The sequence below is a fragment of the Homarus americanus genome, unplaced genomic scaffold (genome assembly GCF_018991925.1).
Source record: "Homarus americanus isolate GMGI-L3 unplaced genomic scaffold, GMGI_Hamer_2.0 scaffold39392, whole genome shotgun sequence".
Lineage (NCBI taxonomy): Eukaryota > Metazoa > Arthropoda > Malacostraca > Decapoda > Nephropidae > Homarus > Homarus americanus.
Window position 1 is genome coordinate 522,192 of NW_024726055.1, and position 24,042 is coordinate 546,233.

At 37.9% G+C, this 24,042-nt stretch overlaps 1 protein-coding gene across 4 annotated transcripts in view; it reads left to right on the plus strand.

The window, feature by feature from the left end:
- Nucleotides 1-24,042, plus strand: part of LOC121865336 (protein slit-like) — a 212,428-nt gene that overhangs the window by 159,872 nt on the left and 28,514 nt on the right. For 3 of the 4 annotated variants that reach the window (XM_042364673.1, XM_042364676.1, XM_042364674.1), the window contains exons 12-22: nt 9,041-9,112; nt 10,643-10,800; nt 13,148-13,298; nt 13,536-13,682; nt 14,162-14,233; nt 15,582-15,653; nt 17,049-17,209; nt 17,461-17,596; nt 20,296-20,367; nt 21,028-21,099; nt 21,394-21,537. In XM_042364673.1, the coding sequence (XP_042220607.1) occupies nt 9,041-9,112; nt 10,643-10,800; nt 13,148-13,298; nt 13,536-13,682; nt 14,162-14,233; nt 15,582-15,653; nt 17,049-17,209; nt 17,461-17,596; nt 20,296-20,367; nt 21,028-21,099; nt 21,394-21,537 (1,257 nt within the window). The remainder of the gene's footprint in view (nt 1-9,040; nt 9,113-10,642; nt 10,801-13,147; nt 13,299-13,535; nt 13,683-14,161; nt 14,234-15,581; nt 15,654-17,048; nt 17,210-17,460; nt 17,597-20,295; nt 20,368-21,027; nt 21,100-21,393; nt 21,538-24,042) is intronic. The other variant, XM_042364675.1, reaches the window with a different exon arrangement.

The window sequence follows — 24,042 nt, forward strand, 5'->3', positions numbered from 1 at the left end:
GTGACACTTCTGGTTCCGTAAGCCCTCTACCAGCAGCTACTCACACCACCTTCATCACCCAGGATAACCTCCAACACACTTAAGTCATTATCTTCTGAGCAACTTAAGGGGGGCGACCTAACTCTTCCTGATATTTAATATACTCAGTAGTATCAAGTGGATGTGACGCTAACATGAGTTTCCTTGAAGCCGCTGTGGGTGGTCGTGATGTGGGTTATGTTTACCGATGTTGTGGCAAAGTGGACCTCACACAGCACATGACTTCTGTGTCACTGCACAACCGCTAGTACAGACCTCATCTCGGACCAATAAAGATAGATTATGAGTGAAGGCTTTGTTTTACTGAGGACATTAACTCAACGCTGCTTCTGCTGGTCACTCAATTAACACGAATTTCACTTCCTCAATAAAAAAAAAGTCCACGTAATGAAGAGTAGAATTGTATTTATGGGGAATATACACTTTGGAAATGCGGCCTCCAGTGTACTCCCATCTTATCATTGTGCCCCGGTTATCCTCCACGGCCAGAGGATGTTGCTCTGATAGTGCCAAGATAGTGTTTGATTTCGCAACTGATACGACCTTGATGGGGAGTGGCCTGGGAGTTCCTGCGGCCATGCTGTCAGTATAAACTGTTCGTGAAGTCTTGCGCCTCTTTGTCACTGGCTACACACACTGAGGGTGATGCTAATAGAATCATATATGTAAAAGTTCTCTTGCATAACATTAGAGGTCCTCCATATCACCTGCAGGTGCTCGGTACGGCGATGTCCGCCATAGCTCAGATGTTGCCATTATCGTGACCGTTATCGTCCATGTTTACCTTTGAATGTTTGCAAGTCTCAATAGGACATAAAACTCTGTCTTCAAACAGCGTGGTTTCGCAATTCTTGATAAATAATTAGAAAAATCTTACAACCTTCACACGTTCTGTATATAGACTCAGACCTTCTCAAGTTAACTGGCGTGTACAAGTGACAAGAGACATCGTTCGTGACCATGAGCACAAATGTGTGTGGGCTGACAAACAGAATGGTGGAGCGACACAACACGGCGAGGATCTAGCCAGCTGTTACTCAACCAAGAAGATGTTGTCTCCCATCAGCTCTTGCTGCTGTTATCTGCCGGACATCTGACGTGGCGGGTCCTGGCTAGTGAGGTGTGGGGCCCCGTACTCAAGATGAGGAATCATCTGCAAGGGAGAAAAGAAAACATGAGTAGGAAACACAGGTGTAAAAGCCGATCAGCTTTCAGAGGCAGTTTGATCATGATACCGCAACAGGGGTACCTAGTGACAGCACTAGGAACCCGCTTCCTCTATCAAGGAATAAACAATTGAAATTAAATTGATACCGCAACCCGTCTGAGCTTCATTGTGGAGCCATGTACAGTATATGGGGAGCAAGTTTTTCTCTCCCTTCTACAGTTTTGGCTCAGCGTAATGTGTTTCATTTCTTCCACTCACAGAAACCGAATTCGAAGGAGACCTTATGAAGTTGTCGCTTAATGTTTAAGAGGGCAGCGACTTCTGTTTCATTCACTAACACTTACTGTATAATTAGAAGACAAAAAATCCGCTTTTATTGTAAATCTTATCTGATATCGTCCTGGGAGTCAGGGATGTCTGATTTAGGAATATGAATCTGTTGGCAGAGTCTTTTAGTAGTTTGTGAAATGAATAACTAAACATGTTTTCTTAACTTGTTTATTATAATTATCTTTATTTTTTCCCCCATTGTGAATCTCGGAAGAAAATACAAGCATCAAATATGATATGAATGGCGATAACTATGCTCAACCTCTTGGTCCCGGTGAGATAGATAGGATTTTTTTTTCAATTCACGGTGTTGACTATTGTATAGCGTGACAGAGTGCCTCTTCTCCCTGGCTAGCTAGCCCGTCCCGCGTTTGATGGTGGCTCCCGTGTTTTCTCACGGATTACCCCGAGTATCGCGTTCCAACTCCTGAGATTTAGATTACAAAGCGGCTAATTTTCCCGACGGTGCAACAACAAACTGGTAATTCTCCGTGACGTATCACTGGTCAGCCGGCAGTCATCCTTCAGTACGCCTGGCCTCCCTCTTTTGTTTACGTTCTGTGTCGAGTGCACTGCCAAGTGTACACAAGATTTGTCTCAAATCTAACGTCATTTGTCTTGTTTTAAGGCTGCATTTAGTCTACTCCTAATGCCCGCTTTTTCCTGACCTGACTAATGGATATCTTTTCACGCGTGAGGGATGTTTTTTTCAAGTGCGGTTAAGTGCAGTCACCAATACTTTAATACCCTTGTTAGCCTTCATATGTCTTTGTATACCATTCTTTCAATACTTTATACAATTTAACACCTGTCGATGTGTCGTATTTGGTCTATGAAGTATATTCACCTACCTAATCTCGATATGTCTTTATTCTGATCTATCTATTTTTATTAATGTTTTATCATTTCCGGTCGTCATTTCTCTCTTAATCCTCCTGGGTCAGCGAGGGATTAACCTACAGCTCCCTTGGTTTGTTCTGTCCTTAGGCCCGTCTCAACCCGCGCTGCTTACAAACACTTGGGGGACAGTGGCTTGAATTGTTTTATTACCAGTACAGGATTTCTTTCTATTGTCTTGCATTGGTTTTCTTTATTTCCTGAACATATATATATATATATATATATATATATATATATATATATATATATATATATATATATATATATATATATATATATATATATATATATATATATATATATATATATATATATATATATATGTATATTTTTTTTTATCAGTAGCTATCACCTGAATTCAATAATTGTGGTTTACATTTATCTTTGATGTAAATAATTAGTTAGCGTTTCTCATTCCCAGCGTAACTGTGACAATTTTTAACTTATTATTTACCTTTCTTAAACTTATATGTCCAATTATTTCAGACTCTTTACTTTTCAGTAATGAATTCAGAAAGAACTTAAGATATATAAATAAGTGACCATAAAGGGAGGGCAACAATAAGGCGGTGGAGAGTGAGTGAGTGTGGGGGAGGACGTGGTTGATCGGTTAGTTCCAGTCATCACTACGCGCCACGCTCGTCAAGGCACACGTGAAAAATTACTGATTTTTTCACCCGTCGACAACTTGAAAGTGAATTTATTTCAAGATATTTGTTATTGGAGTGCTTATTTATAACTAAATCACGTATTGTTTTTGTTTGTATTTGTTCTTAGATATTTCTGTATCTATGTATTTATCTGTCTCGTGAGGTTTTAGTTATCATTTATTCTTTGTGTCCTGCAGTATATTAAAAAAACAGAATATTATTCTTACTTCCTTGATACTCCTCACGCTGTCAGCAACAAAAGAAAACCATTGTCTGTCCTCAGTAGAAAACTATAATAAGCTTCACCCATCCTCCTTGGGGTGACTGCTGTAATATAAACAAACTGGGGGAGGGTTTTGGGGAGGGGCGCTGTTGTGGGGAACAGGTGGTTTGGTTCACACTCAGGATGGGATGGAGAAAGGAAACTCACAATGTGCTCACTGTATACATATTGTATTGGATGTACAATGCAGCTTGGTGCTGGGAAGTGGCAATGTGGTTACAAGCGTGATGTAGAGAGAGCTGGTTGGCGAGGGTGCTCAGAGGAGGACCAGCTTGTGGGGCGCCATGCTCGCCGGCGGGAGCGAGGGCCGCCAGGCAGCGGTGGAGGAGGTGGTGTTGCTTGCTGCGGCTGTAGCTAGAAAAAAAGAGAGGTCACCACGAGGTCAGGTCTTTTATAGCGGAGGTAGGCGTGGGTAGATAGTTGACCTCCGCTCCGTGGGCGGCGCTGGTTGACCTAGACCACGAGGCACACACTGTGGAATTCGCGGGGTCGGCTACTCAGCGACAAACAGCGTTTGTAGGGGAGAAATCCACTACACTGTAAGCCCCCCCTCCTCCGAATTTTGTTGACATCTGACAGATATCATGGGCATTTTGAAGCCATGTGCACTTGATATTAGGATATATTCTGAGGTTAATAATAAATACGTTTTACTATACAAAAACGCCTGAGTACAATACTGCATATAAGAATATAGTATTGGAATTTTCTGGTGAAAAGGGGTCCGGACCCCCAGGACCCCCTTGGATCCGTCCTTGCTATACCTACTATAGCATCCCCATATTCACTTTGCCTAGATTTTTGGCAACTATCCTCACACCTCAGCGCTGGCGAAGTGAATAAACACACACACACATGCACACACGGTACACATCGCGCCCCTTCCTTCCTCTACCACAGATAAGCTGGTGCACAATTGGTTTTCCCTCCTCTTACAGTAACGTCACCTGCCCGTCTCCTCCCCCGCCACCAGTTCCCCTTCCCCTTACTGAGGTGAATGTAAGGGAATTTAGAGCTCACATTCCCAAGTGATATCCCCCATACATGACTGTGCTCGAGGTAGTTATATTCATGACTTTTGTGATAAATGAGGGTTTAGCTCACTGGTACAGCAACTGGTAAACACAGGCGGTGAAGGCATGTCCTGTGTACCTTTTAGCTCTTATGAAAATTGGTACAAGACTCATTTGATTACAAAATGTAAACAAACAAATCATTATTAAACATAACTTAGTGCATCATCTCTACTGTAAAATCTGAGCAATTTTCAAATCTGTTAATTTTATTCCTTGTTTCTGGTGGTTTTACCCACCCCGGTTCTTGTTTACTATGACAGTCGTATTTTCAATGTCTTCATGGCCTTGTTTGTCCGCACCAGATGTCTAGAATAAGATATTGTTTCTTACATTTTCTCCTTCCATCTAATTCCATTTTATGTTATTCCGTCTTTTCTCTTCTTTCTTTGTTTTAATTATCTTTGAACATTATTACATTCTTCTCTCAATCTTCCCTGTCCCTCAAACTTTCTGTCATTCCTCTCTATCGTTTCTCTTCCATCGTTCTTTACTCTTCCCTCCACTCATCATTCCTTTTCCCTTTTCTGTCATCCTTTCCATCATCCGTGTCTTCATCTTTCGTTGGTCCTTACTCTTTATCTACATTACCCCTTCTGTTTCTGCCTTGTTGCTCTCAATCAACGCCCCTCCACCACCGCCCTCCCCCCATGCTCTCCTCCCTCCCTCCTTCCCCGCGCCCCCAGATAGCATCAGAGGCCTGCCACACACTGCTCACCGTTATCTTAAAAATTCATCAGCCGACACTACAGGTGAGAATTTTAACACGCCATTCGCCCTAACTTGTAAATCTCCCGGAACGTAGATTTGCCGTCCACACACCTGCATTTTGTCCATCGTCGGCCGCCTTAGATCCCCGGTGATTGAGCGATGGCAGCTGGTTTTAAGCGGAGTCTCTAATACACGTTTTTTACAGTAATAAGTATAATTTATCCTGTAAAAGGGTGTTACGTGGCAGGGGAACTCCATTTGCCCGAGGAGAGACACTAATAACAGCTCAGGGTGTGGGTCCTGACGCTTTTGGCTAGTGAAGAAGTGAATGGTGTGGCTGGCCATGACGCGAGTCTGCTCCGTAAACGACGTGCGTCAAAATGAATGTCCTTATAATTAACCATGATATACGCGCCCTGAGGAACGCAGCTTTAGCACCGTTATTGCTAAGATAACTCGTGTGGCTAACAGCTGTCATGAAATTCAGCCGAAATGTTAGTTTTCTTCAAGTTGTCATTTACCAATCATCAGGTAGATGTAAGATTCGACGATCTGTTTCATTATTCCAAGTTAACATGTCTCGTATCCTGAACGGTCTGGTTCTGTATTGATCTCTGGGAACAACAAGGTGTGTGTGTGTGTGTGTGTGTGTGTGTGTGTGTGTGTGTGTGTGTGTGTGTGTGTGTGTGTGTGTCATCATGAGTCGTGACTCTTTCATTGATGCCTTACAAACACACGCACTAGATCAGGCCTGATCAAGTAAGGCGTCCTTTATATGGGATCTTGGTGCATTACTGAGACTTCACCACGTCTGTCTTGAGTGAACTAACTAACATGCATTGCGATCATCTCAGTCACTACGTAGAAATGGTCTCTTCCCTAAAGCGGTCATTTAAACCGAATAATTTCCTCCCGCCTGTTGTTGCCGGTATTAGAAAAGATATTTTTCCTCAAAGCGGCTTTATTAATAAAACTAGCCTCCTCCTTAGCAATATATGTACTAAACACAAAGAAGCTGTATACAAAGAGCCGACCAAGTCTCATGGCAGAGAGAGAGAGAAAGAGAGAAATTAGGTCATAAGTACTTGTCCTCACATCACCATCCCCATCCCAGCATTAATTCGTCACCGGCAGACACCAATAAGCCACTTGGTAATCTCTAATTCCCTGATTAAGTTAATTTGAATTCTGAGAGTAATCTTTTAATCCGATGTTTTAGATAATTTTAGAAACGCAACCATGGTTATGTTGGTGTGTCGTCGGCGGTGGTAAATTGGTAATGAGGTACAGCGTCGATTCGTGATCACACGTCCAGCACTGGGTAACTGAGGGAGGCTGCCAGCGTGTTAGAAGTCGGTTTTCTAAATGGAGGAGAGATATGATGTGTTGTGTATGGTGATGCTCTTTATACACACACACACACACACACACACACACACACACACACACACACACACACACACACACACACACAAAACGGTCGAAAGCCTGTAGAATTTAAATCGGAGGACTGTATAATAAACTGTGGTATAATTACAGTATACTGTCGTGGACACTGAATCTACCAGAGGTAAATTCAGTGTCCACGAATTTAGAGATGAATATAACTAATATTTTGTTTAATTGTGCAGTGCTCAGTAGTTGTCTGTAATAATAATAATGATGATGACGATAATGTTAATGGCAATTGTTTATTACAGTAGTCATTGTCGGAAGCCACTGCTAACTACACTGCGTCTCTCTAACAATGTACACATTCTCCATGTAACTCTATTACTCTCTGTACCGTCATATCACTCCTCCTGTACTTGGTTGGTGTGTGTTGTGTGTGTGTGTTTGTTTGTGTGCGTGCGTGCGTGCGTGCGTGCGTGTGTCGTGCCACAGTACCGTAGGCGTGTTGGTCTCTCAGGACGGAGAACGCGGCCTGACACAGTGTTACATTAACACCCTGTAATTTTCCCATCAGTGGTAAATGAGAGAGTATCCCTAGACCATCACCTGATAAACCAGAGGATGACGGACACTCCATCACGCCACGCGTCCCATTCTCTTGCACTTCATTTTTCCTGCCCCTCCCTCCTCCTTTTCTCTTCTCTTACCTCCTTATTCTTCCCCACCCCCTTTTCTTGCCTCCTCTCCCTTTTCTACCCTCATATTAACTCCTTTCCATTCTTATCCCCCCCTTCCTTCATTACACCCTGCATCATCTGTCCTTCCTCATCTCTACAAAATCATCTTTCCTTCCCTATCTTTGCAGCTTCTCTGTTTTATCCTCTTCACCACTAACCGGCTCGTTAGCCGCTTGGGCGGTCAATCATGTCTCTATTACGCACTGTTGGCAAGTTCTGGGCGTGTATTGGCTCCAGCAAGTATGTGTACGTGTGCCAGTGTTGGTCAAGTTCTTTGAATTAAGCTCACACTCGGTGCTGCCACAACGCTCTTTGGCAGATTGTTCCAAAAATTCACAACCCTTGCTCCAAAAAAGTTTGCCCAGACAGTTTTCTGAACTTGTGGCTTCTTTACCCTTATATTGTGACCCCAAGTGGTACGGGCATCCGCCAACTCCAGGTATGAACACTTGACTGAGTAATGTCCTCTGAGGTGTTAAATAAAATTATATTATCGCCCCCTTGCCCAATTATAGTATAAGCTAGGGCTAGACAATTGCAGACGTTCTAATCTCTCATTCCCCTCCCTACTGTTTCATCCCAAAACCGCATTCTCCCCATGTACTGTATAATCTCTTATTTTTCATATCAGTCGGTTGGGTGTTCAGTCATACGAGTATAGTTCGCCATACTGGAATCTAACTTGCTTTATGTTTATGCCCTGTTGTAGAGCCTCTCGAACAAGTTCATATTTAAATGTTATAGTTATCCCAACAATATCAATGAACCCGCTTTCTCTTGTATTATTTCATCATAACGGATGTCTGATGTTTTTTGTAATATACATTATTACTTTTATCCTCTTCACCACTAATCGAGCCGAAATAGCCATAATATTTTAATTATCTTCGTTAGTAAAGGAGTAGTGAGATATTTTACCTCAGTAGTTTATATATATATATATATATATATATATATATATATATATATATATATATATATATATACACACACACACGTGTGTTCGTATCTGGGTTTTTAACGGCCATAAAGATTGCTCTGAATTAAAGTTTAATCTGTGCTTTTGTTTACAGTTGCAGAGATTAATATAAAACAATTATCGGCCAATTGAGCTACACTAATTTGAAACGATGCTGCTGGGCAAGTTTTTCTGGAATGAGTTAAATGCTCACAGTCACAGCCAACTTTTTACTTGAACAAGAAAGAAAAACCTGTTATATTTTCTTATACATTCCTAGAACCACACAGCTGGATTACACTAATCAGGATAGTACCCCGTGATCCATGCCACACAAACGTGGAAGAGTAAAGTTTATAAGTAAATGGATTATTTATTTATTCCGAACTTTAAAATAACACTGTCTGGTGTGTACATGAGGGCGAAGGGGGCTGTTTTGACTTTTGTTGTTATAATATTATTGCTTTTCGACAACTAAAGTCTTGAAGCTCGCAACAGGTTAGTAATTACACTATTCCATCAACATTTCAAAATTGTGAGGTAAAACTCTGTTGTTGTCTGACTACGACAATAAGGTTAGGGGAACTTGAGGGCTAGGGCGCAGCTTCAGTGTAAACTGTGTATGTGACAGTAGGTCTCAGTGAGCGCAACTAGCAAGGCCTTAAGTTCATACTACTGTAGTCAGCATTCTGCAATCACACGAAAAAATTGCTTAACCGTAGCAGAATAGATGATATAATAATTTTGTATTTGTATAATCCTAACATTTTCAATTTTAATGCAATCATATTTTTTGCAGATCTCTGTATGACAACCAGATTATGACCCTCAACAACGGCACCTTCAGCCCACTCATAAATATCCAGACCATGTAAGTGATTAAACTTTTAATTTTACAAAGAGGCTAAAGACTCGGGTTGTGCTCTCGCTTTATTTGTATATATATATATATATATATATATATATATATATATATATATATATATATATATATATATATATATATATATATATATATATATACTGATTCCACAAGTATAAATCTTTTCAGGATAAATTATTTTTGAAATACATATTAAACAGTGATATCCCCATAAGCCGGAACAATTGGTGCAGAGCACTTTCGGGAATGAGAGATTTTTGGGTAACGAGACGACTCTCTCAAACCCGGAAAAAAATTCCTCATCCCGGGAATTTTCCGGTAACAGAGAAATGTTCTCGGAAGTTCTAGAAATTGCCCATTACATCATCTTTCAAACCCGGAAAAATATCCCTCATCCCAGAATTTTCTGGGTGACGGAAAATTTTTCTCGGAATTTCCAGAAAATGCACCTGATTTTCATCTCTCAAACCCGCAAAAATACTGCCCCATCCTCAGAATTTTCCGGATATCGGAAAAATTTTCTTGGAATTTTCTTAGAATGTGCCCCTCGGAAAATCTTTCCCAAAGCCGTAATTTTCCGGAAAATTCCAGCTTTGGGAACAATTTTCCGAGAGAATTTCAGTTCCAGCTATCGGAGAGTTCCAAGTTTGAGGGATTCCAGCTAACGGAGATATTACTGTACCGGGTACTTTTATTAGGTTAGGTTTTCTGTGGAAAGTGACAAATGGAAAAGAACATAACACTTTACATATTATCTAGTATTGTATTACATATATGGATATGTAAATATATTTACATATACCTGTAATGTGAAAATTTAGAAATGACAAAGATACAGTATTTAAGGAGAAAATTCTAAGATATTCTTTTATAATGCTCACGTTACGTTACGTTAGGTTTGAAAATTATTTATCAAAGAAAAAAGTATCTGTTTTGGGAGTCATGAAGTCAGCAGGAAAATTGCATTCAAAGACATATTTACGCTAGTATGTTTGACATGATCCATGAAACTGAAAAGTCCTGGGTAAAGAAAAGTACTTATGTAGAGCAGATACTGTATACCTTCTCCTTTCTGGTTTTTGCTTATTTGTTGTTGGACTAAACTCGAATATTCTTCATGTGTGGGTTTATGAGTTGGTGTGGCCAATAGGACTGGGAGATTTTGGCTACACTTATCAAACTTCTGCACAGGTAGAAGCCAATAGCATTCCAATGCATTTAACAGGAATTACAGCTCTTGTGGTAAATTATAGATGATTTGAGGAGTACTGTACTGTACCACTAGTTTTTCTTCTACTAGAAAAAAGTGTAATTCTGTACTGTACTGTACAGTACAGTAGTGTAAAGGTATAAACTTCCCATAACTGTCTCAGATTATAAGTCAGTGGATTTCGCAATAGCAGTTTAAGCTCATCACAAATTGGTGAACATGGCATTTTCCTAAACTGACACATGCCATTCCAGAAATGAAATGTATATGAATGTATGTACTGGTAGTAATTTTAATTTTGCTTGCAGGCACTTGGGAGCCAACCCGTTCGTGTGTGACTGTAATTTAGCATGGCTGGGAGCTTATCTGGCTGAAAATCCCATAGAGACATCAGGGGCACGCTGCCAAGAGCCCAACAAGCTATCCAGAAAGCCCTTTGGCAGACTTAGGCCAGAGAGCTTTAGATGTAAGTGAATTTTTTATTTCAGTTTGACTAGAATTAACTACAGAGATCTGTGGGCTGTACATGAAGGTCACATACTGCCAATATGATATAAAGGTATACCTGTATCTCACCTCCCCCAGTCAATAGATGTATGGCTAGCTATTCCTGTTCTTTTGTTCAGTCCCCCCCATAAAAAAATAAATAAATGAAAAAAAAAATAGGTACAGTAGTCATATTACACCACAGTAACAAAAGCTTTGCAAGAGAGAAAAAATGCTGGTTTAACTGACATTTGGTGTAAGTTACCCTAATGTTCATGAACTGGTGGGAGATTAGGTACATGTGTTAAAAAGTATTAAATCTTAATAAATTTAATAGAATAAAGAATATTGATCTACTTTCAGTTACCATAGTAATTTATGATTATCAAGAATGAGGAATGTTGAAATTGGTTGCACATTCGACATTGATTTTGAAGGAGTAATATAGTTTCATAACTTCAGGGCTAATAAAAATAATTCTCTATAAAAAATAATGTGAAATATATACAGTGATCCCTCGGTTAACGAACGCCTCGGTTAACGAAATTTCGGTTAACGAACTGCCTTCAATAAGAATCTTCAATTCGGTTAACGAACAAAAATTCGGTTAACGAATTTCTTACGAACCGACCTCAACATGTTTTCGCTTGCACTGGCCGGGCAACCAGCTTTAGTATCAGTCCGCCAATACATTAATCGGTTCTAGGGCTTAAATTCCTTACTATTTTAGTAAATATCAAGAAGTTTATACTATTCAATAATTTTAAAAGTTTAATAATTACTTTTTTAGTCATTTTAACAATTATTGAACATAATTGAAGGTAAAGAAACTAGTTTCTGGCGTGCCATCCAGCCTGTTAACACACCAGACAGGCGTTAGTCTCTCTCTGTTTTTAGTGGAGGTAACATCTTGCTTGAGACTCTCTTCAACTAAACGCTTTTTTTCTATGTTTCCAAGCAAATTATTGGTCATTTTGAAATATATTTTACATATTGACAATATATAATGCAGTGCAGTGTTGATTTAAAGAAAATAATCTTGAAATACACCAAGAGAACTGAAATTTTATGGGTGAAATGGTGCCTTGGGGTGACTTCTCTTCCACCCCAATGCCTTCTCTTCTTCCTTCTCCTCCACCCCCATTCTAATTCCCATCATCATCATCCAGGAGCCTTCTACATACAGTACACACCTCAAAGTAAGTGAAATTTTCTACCATTTTAGTTGAATTTAGGAAATTTTCGGTGAGCTGGAACCAATTACCCAAAAACCCATTGAAACAATGGTTTCGGTTAACGAACTTTTCGGTTAACGAACAACCTGCTGGAACGGATTGAGTTCGTTAACCGAGGGACCACTGTACTGTATTGAAGATTAATAAGATATCAAAATTATTTAAATTTTGACTATGATTAATGAATCTTAAAGGTACAGGTATAGGACCATTTATCCAGCATGCTTGGGACTTGTCAGGTACAGGGTAGGTTTTTTTTTTTTTTTTTTTTTTATTAGGGCCAGGCTTAAAATGTACAAATTATACAATAAACCTTCTGTAACTGGCTGTGAAGCCTCAGTTCAGATCACTACATTCACCCCCAAAAGTAGCTTTAACTGTTACACTGTAACATTAAAACTTAAAATATTAGTCATATAAATAGCAAAAACGAAAGCAAATAAATACTGTAGTACTGTATTGTACAGTAATAATGAAAGCATAAAAAGAGCAAAAATAATGCAAATTACTATACACACTGCATCACAATTGCCTTACAAATGCAACAGTGTCCTTAGCAACAGTGCTGCATCCAGACCCCCAACCTCTCCACGGTGGAAACCTGCAGATACGTAAAACATTATACTTCATGATTATTATTTTGTATTTCTTTTTTGTACTTTAGGTATGTAGGATTGTGTGTGCATGTAACTGATTAAAAAAATATATTGTTGAAAAATACTGTACTTTATACTGTACCTTATGATAATTTTTTTTCTCACTTATTGTGCATAAGATTGAGTGTGTATGTAAACTGGATAAAGAAATTGAAGAAAATTGTAGATTGTATATCAACCCAAAATTACAAATTAAAAAATAACCATAACATAATATGCAACTAACAGGTTGAGAATGGTTGGCAATATCCCCGCTCGGCATGGAAATTATTTTGCACTCATTTTAAATCATTTGTTCCAGAACATAGCCAATTTTTGGAGCATTCCGGATACTGGGGCACCAGATAAACGGCCCTATACCTTTACAGTATTAAAAATCTCAATGAAGATGACCCAGCGATTTACATTCTTCTGTACCTCCACTTTCATAAAACAGGTACTAGTGAATTGAGGGCCAAATATAGTGGTCGGTGTGATGAGGTTGACCTGTGCCCCGCTCAGTGTCGCTGTGAAGGCACCAGGGTGGATTGTTCAGGACGTGACCTGACTTCGGTACCAAATGACTTGCCTGCTGTCACGACTACTCTGTGAGTCACCCCATGAAGCTGATATCTGAATGAAGAGTCTAAATCAGCACATCATTTTTGCACCAGAAAATAATTTGAGTATATACCTTAGAAGTCCCATTGCATCATACAGATTTGGAATTTATTGCTCAAGAGTACTATACTAAAGCCAGTTCTTTTATATCCTGTTGAATTATATTATGTATTATTCATTTCATATGAATTTTGTGGAATAACATTTTCTCTTTCTACCTGTAGAGATCTCAGCTACAACCAGCTGTTTTCTCTGGATGGGTCCTCAAGCTTCCAGCGGCTAAAGGACCTGCATCGTTTGGATCTGTCACATAACCGTCTCACTAGCTTAAGTCCTGAGTTCTTCAGGGGTACAAGGGCATTAACCCACCTGTGAGTACTGCAGTGTGGGCTGTAGATCTTGGCTTTGTTTTCACATGTTGAAGATTTGCAGATGCTTTTTTAGATTGGTGCTTTTGCGGAGGAGTGGAGAAGCTGATGCAGGTACCACAGTAATAATTGTCACTCCAATTACAATACAATACTACAGTACTTTTAGATATTTTGCTGATTAGATTTAGTGGGATGGTATTCATTAGATGGGTTAGTTCTGAGGCATTTTACAATATACACTTACTCACTTCAGTGAAAATGATGCATCAGTGAATCATTGTAGACAGAACATATCTACATATTATACAACTTGTCTCTCTCCACTCTGTATATGATAGAATGGTTTGGATTTCTTTACCAGTGATCCACTTTCCTGATTTCCTAGTACAATACAGTATAGTATTAATTAACCAACGTCAACGCCCTTGAGATCCAGTAATTATTTCTTAAAGCTCTAAGCTTAAAGTCTCTTGTTACAGCAATGTGTCCTACAACAAACTGGTACAGATGCCTGAGAGCGTAGTGCGAAGGCTCAGGGCCCTGACCCAGCTGTAAGTCGCGGGCCTGCAAGGCGACTCATAGCTTTTTCTTGATGTAGTGCTTGCCATTCTTGTTGTAAATGTTCCTAGGAGAACGTGGTGCTGTATTTAAGGAGGGTATTATACACGAGGTGATCTTTTGGGTGCATTATACTAACTGACTTGAGCCTCTGCCTCATAATGACCATCATCAGGCAGCACTATTCTTCAAAGTGGGGGTCAGACTGGGATTTGGAGGATCCTGCTGATAATCATTTTTACTGTAACTAAGATGGAATAAAAATTAGCGAGATCTAATTATGTAATAAGCTTCACCTTTTATTATATCACTGCAGAATGTTCATACAAAATATCTATATTATTTTGTTAATAAATTGCAGATGAAATACTTGCACAGCTATTGAGTTAAAAGATTATTTTCAAGTACCAAGGAAAACTAAACTACCTACTGTAGGCATGAAGGGGAAGTAGTAGGGGCAAAGGCATTTTTCCCCTACAAGATAGGTTCTGGGCCTCCACACCTGGTCTGTCCATTTGAAATACAAACATAACTACTCATCAAGCTGTGGTGATGGGGAGCTGCTTTGTGCTTAGCTACACAAGCCCACTGTTATGCTCAATTACTCGCCCTTTCAAGATGAATGAGCATGAATTTTGCTCACTTGTTGAAGTACAGTTTATTTAATTCTTACAATATTACTTTACAATGTTTACCTGTAAAAAAAAAACAGTACGTAATCAGCTGACTGACTTCAACTATTGAAACTCCTGACTGATATACAGGCATTAGATTTTTAATTTTTGATAAATGGCTATAGCAACAACAACAAAATTTAAAATTATATGGTACAGTATAACATTATTCTCAGAAGAAAACAATCAAATTACTGGATGTAGCACAATATAATATATGTGAAACCATTTTGTTCAAGAAAGTACTGTACTATACATACATCAGCTCAAGAAACCTCCAGGCCATTAATTTTGCTGTACAATGGGTCCAACACTTGAACATTTTGATGTTTAGTAGGGAAATTAGTTAGTAAACCTGCCCTAAAAGCTTTATGCTAACTAGTGAATGAATGTGCTTCTCCTAACCACACTAAATAATAACTTAAAACAGGTTCTTATGCTTAGATACTCCTGTTGTGATTGTTTCCTCTGTTAGATACTTCTGTTGTGATTGTTTCCTCTGTTGAAGATGCTCATTTGTAATGGTGGATGAATTTTTTCCTCCTCTATCTTTATGATAAGGAAGTACCAAATACTCATATTTTTGCTGTCATAGAATCAACAGAGAAATAGTCCTTCATGCATTGTGTAGTTGAAGGAAAAATTGGATTTCCATTTTCTTTTTCAGTGACCTATCCGGAAACCACATATCTTGCCTCTCCAGGAAGATCATAGAACACCTACCCACACTTACAAATCTGTAAGTGCACTAAAAGTTAAACTGTCTTGATTACTTAGTTGCTTTTAAGCACAGAGTTTAGCAGAAGTATGGATGGATGCACAAATTTGTGCAATAATGATGGTAGTGTATGCTATTTGCAGAAAATATCAAATGCAAATAATGATAATACTGTACAATGTACTATATTGGAGTTAGTTACGTATCCATATTCTCAGAGTAGGTTGCAATAGTACCCCTGTATGTTGTTTTTCTTTTCCAGGTCTCTCATAATGTATAAACTTTCTGTATTATGTTTATTTTAGCTGTTATTGTATCTTACCATAATAGGCTTTACTGTTTATGGGTATTAATTATACTCATTCTATTTATAAATGGATTGTTATTGTTGCAGTGATCTTAACATATTTTGGAAATGAAGTAAAACTGCTAAATGAGGTCATGTTCTTATAAAATGAAAGTTTGGGGCATCTTTTCCTCTGATGCATTCATTGTAATGCATTGAATGCAAATCTGGTGGTGAGGCAAAGTAAAATTAAGTGTAAATGTACAAAAAAATATAAATGAAATTTTAAATTCCATATAAAGAACATGGTTTCATTTGTTTTGGGTTAAAGAATATAGGACTACTTATATCAGTTCTGACAAAAGACAAACCAAGCCATCCATATCTAATTTGAAAATTCTTGAAATATATTTATCATGTGAGATAAATCTTGGTTGGTTCATTTTAATTGTTTCAGAAATTATTGAGCCAGTAAATATATATGTATGTGTGTGTGTGTGTGTGTGTGTGTGTGTGTGTGTGTGTGTGTGTGTGTGTGTGTGTGTGTGTGCGTGCATGCGTGCGTGCGTGCGTGCGTGATAAACGGTTTATTAATAGAGTTGCAGCCGGTGGCTGAAAATATACAGACTTACATTTGACATAGACATAATGTTATAATATGCATTGAATACATTTACAGGGCTGTACAGTACATAAATCAGGAGTTGTTTATTATTTTAACAATAGATGGGATGGTGCTGTTCTTATATATATCGGTGCGGGCTCTTATGGGCTGAATTTTGTTGTAGTGGCGGACTGCGCGTGTTGGGTGGGGGGCTGCAGGTGGCAGGAGGTGGCGATGGCGAGTGTGGTGAAGTAGTCCACGGCCAAACCTTTCCAGTGCTTGGTGGTGGAGGTCACTGGTGTGTGTGTGTGTGTGTGTGTGTGTGTGTGTGTGTGTGTGTGTGTGTGTGTGTGTGTGATTTTAGTTAACTCGTTCATCAAAAGAAGGATTTCATTTTGCACTTTACATATTTCTTCTTGATGCATAACACAGACAATACTTTGTACTGTAATATGAATTTTTCCTAGTTTTAGGATATATACAAAAATATCTAATAATTTGTCTTCTTTGGTACATTTACTAATAGGGATATGTCATCCAACCCATTAAACTGTGATTGTCGAGCCTCTTGGTTAGTTGACTGGTCACTACAGAGAGAGGAATCAAACCCTCCAACATGCCACCTTCCAGCGACACTCAGAGATACTCCAGTTACAAAGGTTTTGTCACAGCTTCTCACTTGCCATGGTTAGTATGTCTCTTCTTATGATTGCAAGGTTTATTGTAGTTTAGATGGTTAAGATGATGTAAAATACACTTTGATGATGAATCTCAATGAATTAGTGTCATTTGCATTTTTTACCCTCTGGTTGGATAGCATTTCTTCATCCCAATTAGGTTATTAATCATTACCGATACTTAATGTGATATATTGACTATTTTGTCTTTCTGTAACATAGAGATATACTTTGCCAAAGAAACCTATTTGGTTCCTGCAGGTGAAGGTAATGAAGAAGACTGCAATGGATCTGTATACTGCCCACCAGAGTGTCAGTGTCGAGGCACAATTGTCCGATGTTCAAGGGCTCGCCTCTCACAGATACCCAGAGGCATCCCACCTGATACTACAGAGCTGTAAGTGATAATGATTTTGATCTAAATATCATCTCAGTCTTCATATATGCTTTTGATTTATGTGAAAGAAAAATTAGACCAGATATTCCAATGGAAATTTTTTTTTTAAGTTAAGAGATTGCAGAACACTTTCTTTTTATCCTCTTTGTCACTTGTCAGCTCACTAACCAGTTGGGCAGTTGGTCACTTCTCTGTTATGTAATCTTGGCAGGTACTAGGAATGTATAGGCGCCTAAATATACGTGAACATGTTCCAGTTTTATCAAGCCCAGACTCCAAAGAGTTCACATGGAGTTTTGACAACATTCTATGGCAGTTTATTCCACATGTTCTTAGTTTTTACTCCAAAGAAGTTAACTCTTGAGAGTTTTCTGTACTGATAGCTTCTTTAACTTGAGGCTGTGATATTGTGTGGAACAGCCATTTACTGACCACTGATATGTACATTTGACTGAGTAATTTCCTTTGAAGGGGTTTATAAATTTCTACAGGTATTAATTTGCTCCTGGCCCTGCTGTGGTATACATAAGGTACCAGGCAATAGTAAATGTTCTAGTCTCTTGGTAAATTGGGTATCTGAGTTCCAGGACCAGATTGTTCGCCCTTCTTTGGATGTTCTCAGTCAATTGACAGCCCTTAGCATAGCTCAGAGACCAAGCAGAATTACAATACTCCATGTGAGGTAGCAGTGCTGTACTGGTGCAATTTTGAAAATCTCTGTTAAAGACAGACCATCTATGCATATGATCTTCGTATTATTCCAACAACTGGAGTTTATTAGCAAGATTCACTTTTTTCTCTCTATGATCTTGATAACTTCAGTCCATTGCTATCATAAACACCCATATCTTTCTCACATCCCGTTTCAGTTAGGGCAATGCCTTTATTATGATGGGACATGTGATAGGATTTATTACTATTAGCATGACAGAGGTACACCCACTAAAAAATTATTCGGCACAAGTGTCATATTGTATCACGCCGAAAGCAGGGCCGGATTTAGCTTAATAGGGGCCTGAGGCACAGATCAACTTGGGGGCCCCTACCCTCAAGGTTATATATATATATAGCAAGAACAAAATATACCAAAATTTATCAATGATTTCATAATTATTAAGCTTCTGCAAAATAACACATTCAATGTTCATAAGAGACAAAAAATTGAGACGTTACTAGTACATCATTGAACGAAGTTCATGTTTTATATGCTTCAACTTCGAGAAAGTTTGGATTTGGGGGCCCCTTAGAGTCGGGGGGCCTGAGGCCAGTGCCTCAGGTGCCTCATGGTTAATCCGGCACTGGCCGAAAGGGTGCCGAATAATTTTTTAGTGGGTGTACATGATACTTGTACACACACACACACACATGTATACATGCACTATGCATACATGTACACCCACTAATAAATTATTCGGCACCCTTATGGCTTGATACAATATGACATGGGTGCCGAATAATTTTTTAGTGGGTGTACATTCTCTTGCATCTCACAGTGTTCAATCTCAACATCCATTCCCTTGACCATGCTTGCAACCAATAGAGATTGTTCTGTAATGTTCTATAGTCCATTAGATTTTTTATTTCCTTGAATACCGTAACTTAGTATCATCAGCAAACATTTTTATGGAAGAGTGAATACATTCTGGCATATCATATTGTATATGAAACAGACAAACATCAGTTCAGTCATAGCAACTACTTTGCAGTACACTTGGCAATTTCGTGCCATCGATCATCACACAATGTTTATGACCCTAAAGATAGTAACTAATCCGTGGTAGTATATTCCCCTAAACTGTGCAGTATTCCATATCCTTTTAATTTATTTTAATTTTCAGCCTTTCATGGGGTATTCTGGAAAATGCCTTAGCAAAGTAACAGTACAATACGTGTTTATGTTTTCGATATTGCCACCATATTTTAGGATCTGTGACCATAATCAAGTAACTCCAGTATCTGTGTCTAGCAGGAATATTCAGGCTGCATACTTGCACTCCTTTACAATGTTGTTCCATTGTAGAAGATCTATCATGGTATTCAGTATAGGTACTGTAGTACAGGTATTCTCTTAAAAAATTTTCATATTGTTCAGGTTAAGCCTGTAATTATTATGCAATGGTGATAGGACTCACATATTGTATGCTAATTTCCAGGCATTAGAAATCTTTTTGATTTGTATTCCTGCAGAACAAGATACTAAAGGGTTCTGAGAGTTTTTTACACAACTCTCTTAATATGTACACTAGCTTAGAACATTCCCTTAACCTACCTAGTCTCAAGCTCCATTCAAATGTCTTAGTTTCAACATGATCCACAAGACATGTAAAGTGGCATGTGCAAGAAGCTTGTATGAAATATTACTACAGTATAGTATACTGTTTTAGTTTCAAACCTTGATTTATGTCTAATACATTATTGATGAGTTATGTGCCTATATACTCTACTTATAATGAGAGTTGGAGAAATGATCAGTGTATTTCTAAAAACATTCTGTAAACCATATTTGTACTGTAACATCAAAAATCAAGTCAACAAGTCATTGTATATGTAGGTAGCTGCAATAATACAGCAAGCCAAATATGATTTAAAATCCCAAAAGAAAATTGTGATTATGTGAAGGTCACGATTCCCACTTATATCTACCCCTGGTCTCATGATAAAATTACTAATATCTACGTGGTTTTCTATAATATTTGTAGATACCTGGATGTGAATGAAATAAAAATGATTGATCCAGAGCGTTTGAAGCATCTTAAGGCTCTCAAAAGACTGTAAGTATATAATATTAACAGTACAGTTACTTGTATTTCTAGTTGAATAAAGAATTAGAGTAAAATTAATTTTATCTAATAACAAAATAAGTTTGATGATGACCTCTTCATATTTTTATTTTTATTTATTTATTTGTTTCGATAAAAGGTAGTACTGTACCTGTAGTATAATGGACCCATTGGCCTCAGTTCCCAGAAAGGTATCACCATTTGAATATTAAAGACAGATGGTTCTCATTTTACCTACATTCACTATAAAACACCTTGCGCTCGACCACAGTGTGCTTTATGTGAATACTATTTTCTTATTCACTTATCTCTATTGATTCCCTTCAAATGCATTTTTTTCTTGCTTTCAACCCTCTATTTATTCCTTTCTAAATACATACTCGATGAAATAATCCTAATCTATTCCACACATCCTTGTTCACAATGCAATCTTTCCCAACTTCTTTGTCTGCCACTGTCTTTGTCAAATTCCATATCAAATATTCTTTTGGTTGCAGTAGCAGTGTTGTCATTCCATTTTTTGTTTTTATGAATTGCTGTACAGTATCATACATAATAATGAGATGTAGATAAAAAAGTAGGGACTTGCCTGTATTGGGTAATTGATTCAATAATGTTAAGTTTTCTAATTAATGCTTTTTCTCCTCCCAGTGATCTCAGCAACAATCAGATTACAATTCTCTCCAATAAGACATTCTCAGAACTCACCCAGTTATCTAGTTTGTGAGTATGAACTCTTTTTTTTTATCTACTTTGCATTGCTCTAATGAGCATATTTTCATCATCTAGACATTTTTTTTATCTACTTTGCATTGCCCTAATGAGCATATTTTCATCATCTAGACTTTTTTCTTTTTAAGTAACCTGTAGAGAGAATGTTCAAGTTTCAAAAAATTGAAATAAACATGGAAATTTCAGGTTTGAAGTACAACAGTATTTTTTTTTTGTTCCTACATGATAATGTTTGCACACATCAATAATTTGATGTTGAACTGTAATCAAGATTTCTTCCTCCAGAATTGTGTCTTACAACAAACTTGGCTGTATGGAGAGGGACTCTCTTCTAGGCCTCAGGGCACTCAGGATCCTCTCTCTGCATGGCAACGATGTCTCCTTTATCCCAGAGGGAACATTCAGAGATCTTGACACCATAACTCACATGTATGTAAAGAGTCCATAAGCTGAGGGTATGTGAAAAATGTTCAGTATATAATGCGACTTTTCCGGTAAGGCAAACTGTGCCTCTATTTAACAACACATAAAAAAAATATTAACATGCCATCCCACTAAAAATGTGGGAAATTCAGTCACAAAAGGCCCCCCCAAAAAATATATGTAGTGATTCAATTGACCGTACCCCTAACAAACTTGAGTAGGTAGGTATCCGTTGTTTAGCGATCGGGATGCGTTCCTGAAAAATAGATCACCAAGTGAATTGATCACTGAGCGAACAGAAACACGAAATAATATCTTAAACAAGGGATAACGAGGAATAATATCTGTGGAGATGGCACATAATTGTGTAGCCAAGTCACCAACTGACCGAAATGCCACCAGTAGCACTCAGAGCGGGTGAGGCTCAGCTGTTAGAATTGTTATTGTTCAACACATAATTTCTGGTAGATATACGTAATTATCTTCATTTTCTCTTTCTCTACTACATGTACACACAATTGTTCATGCAGACTGAGCAAAAAATTAAGAAAATAATTATCATAAGGTCGGCAGTTAGCCAACAGAGCATAGGAGGGGGAATGAGGAGGAGCATGGGGTGCTACCAGCTGTTTACTGTCTCGTGCCCCTTGTGGAGTGAAAAGGTTGCCAAATGGTGAAATGAGGGAAAAGACATAGAATTTGCAATATAATAATAAACTTCTGTACACTACAGTAAAGTGGTAAAGTGACACTCACTAAGCCCTTGTTAGATGCAAGGTCATCATGTGTCCTCTCCGTGGCTGGAGGACTACTGTTGCTAGGGTAATCACTCACTCTTGGAGTCGGGGGGCCAAAAGGCCAAGCACTATTGCTCAAGGACTTGTGAGTGAGCTTGGCCTTCCCTGATGAAGAAAACGAAACAGTAGTACCCTTACAGGACCACCAGTTTGGTGGGCCACCAGACTGGTGGTCCTTTGGATATTTTCAATCAACTGACAGTCCCTAGTTTAGTTGCTTGATATACCTTCTTCTCACAATGGCCCGAGAACTTCAGTTCATTGTCAAGATACACACCCAAGAAGTAACATAAACTATATAAAGAATACAGATAACAGAAGTATAGTTAAAGGAATAAGAGAAACTGAAAGAGATAAATTACTTGGAGAAGTGAAATTAGAAAATAAAACTTCAAAACAAGTAGAAAGAAGAGAGAGAAAATAAATAGAATGAAAATAATTATTCTAAATGAAGTGTAACTTATTTAACAAGACTGATATCAAGTTTGAATGAATATCACATGATAACATATAACTAGCACTGGAAAAGATACCAAGTCTTCATTTTAATTATTCCTTAAATTTGTAAATGCTTTTCTTCCAATGATTCACTTACAAAAGCCTCTTACATCACTTACACTGGTGAAAGATTAAGATTTTGACAAGCATTACCATCCTGATATACAGTATAAATTTATGAAAGTACTATTTATTGTGACTTGATGCAATAATACTGTGCTGTAATTAAAAACTAATTGATAAGGAATTTGTTGAGGATATCCTGTGCTGTATATTCAAGATGGGGATATGAGACAGTTTTAGTGGATTTTTCTACTTACTGCTGTCCTTTTTCAATGACTTTATTCACTTGTTTTACACTTCTCTTTCCTTAATATCCCCCATCTTTGAGACTACTGTACCACTTGATATAACACACACAAAATTGAGACACGAGTAAAGTTGTTTAATAGAGTCACTGTGTGATTTTATCAAGATTTATCTTATCCACGTTTTCATTGTGGATCTACATAATATGTATATACAGTACTGTATATATATATATATATATATATATATATATATATATATATATATATATATATATATATATATATATATATATATATATATATATATATATATATATATATATATATATATATATATACAGTACATACATACAGGTTGTACCTCTCTAGTCCGGCATTCTGTGGTCCGGAAACTCCCGTGGTCCGGAACGATTTTAGTTTGTCCAATAGGTAGATAGGCAGCTTTTTTTTTTTCTTTTTACTTATCTGAATTATTATTATTATTACAGGAGTATTAAATTTTTGCCCCTCAGGCCCCAATGTGGGTCAGTGACCTATGCCCGGGTGGGCTAATCCCCTTAAAAAAAAAACAAAGCCGCGGGAAATTAAGGTTTGTTTACATCCGGCAGTTCGGCTGCTCTCTCTCTCTGCTTGTCTATACAGAGTACAACATTTAACCCTTCAATATATATGAGCAGTAAATAAGTGTTGCTTTCATATTCTTATGTAGAGTAATGACGATATGTTTTCACATGTGCGCACTTACATACGCGCAGTCTCACTTTTTTTTTACCATTAATGGTTAGCTACTTATATTGTTCCATTTATTAACATTAAATAACATTACAGGTACTTCAAACAACCATATTAATTTTTTTATATTAATTTTACTACAGCTAAAATCGGGGTCTTATTTTCTTCAGTTT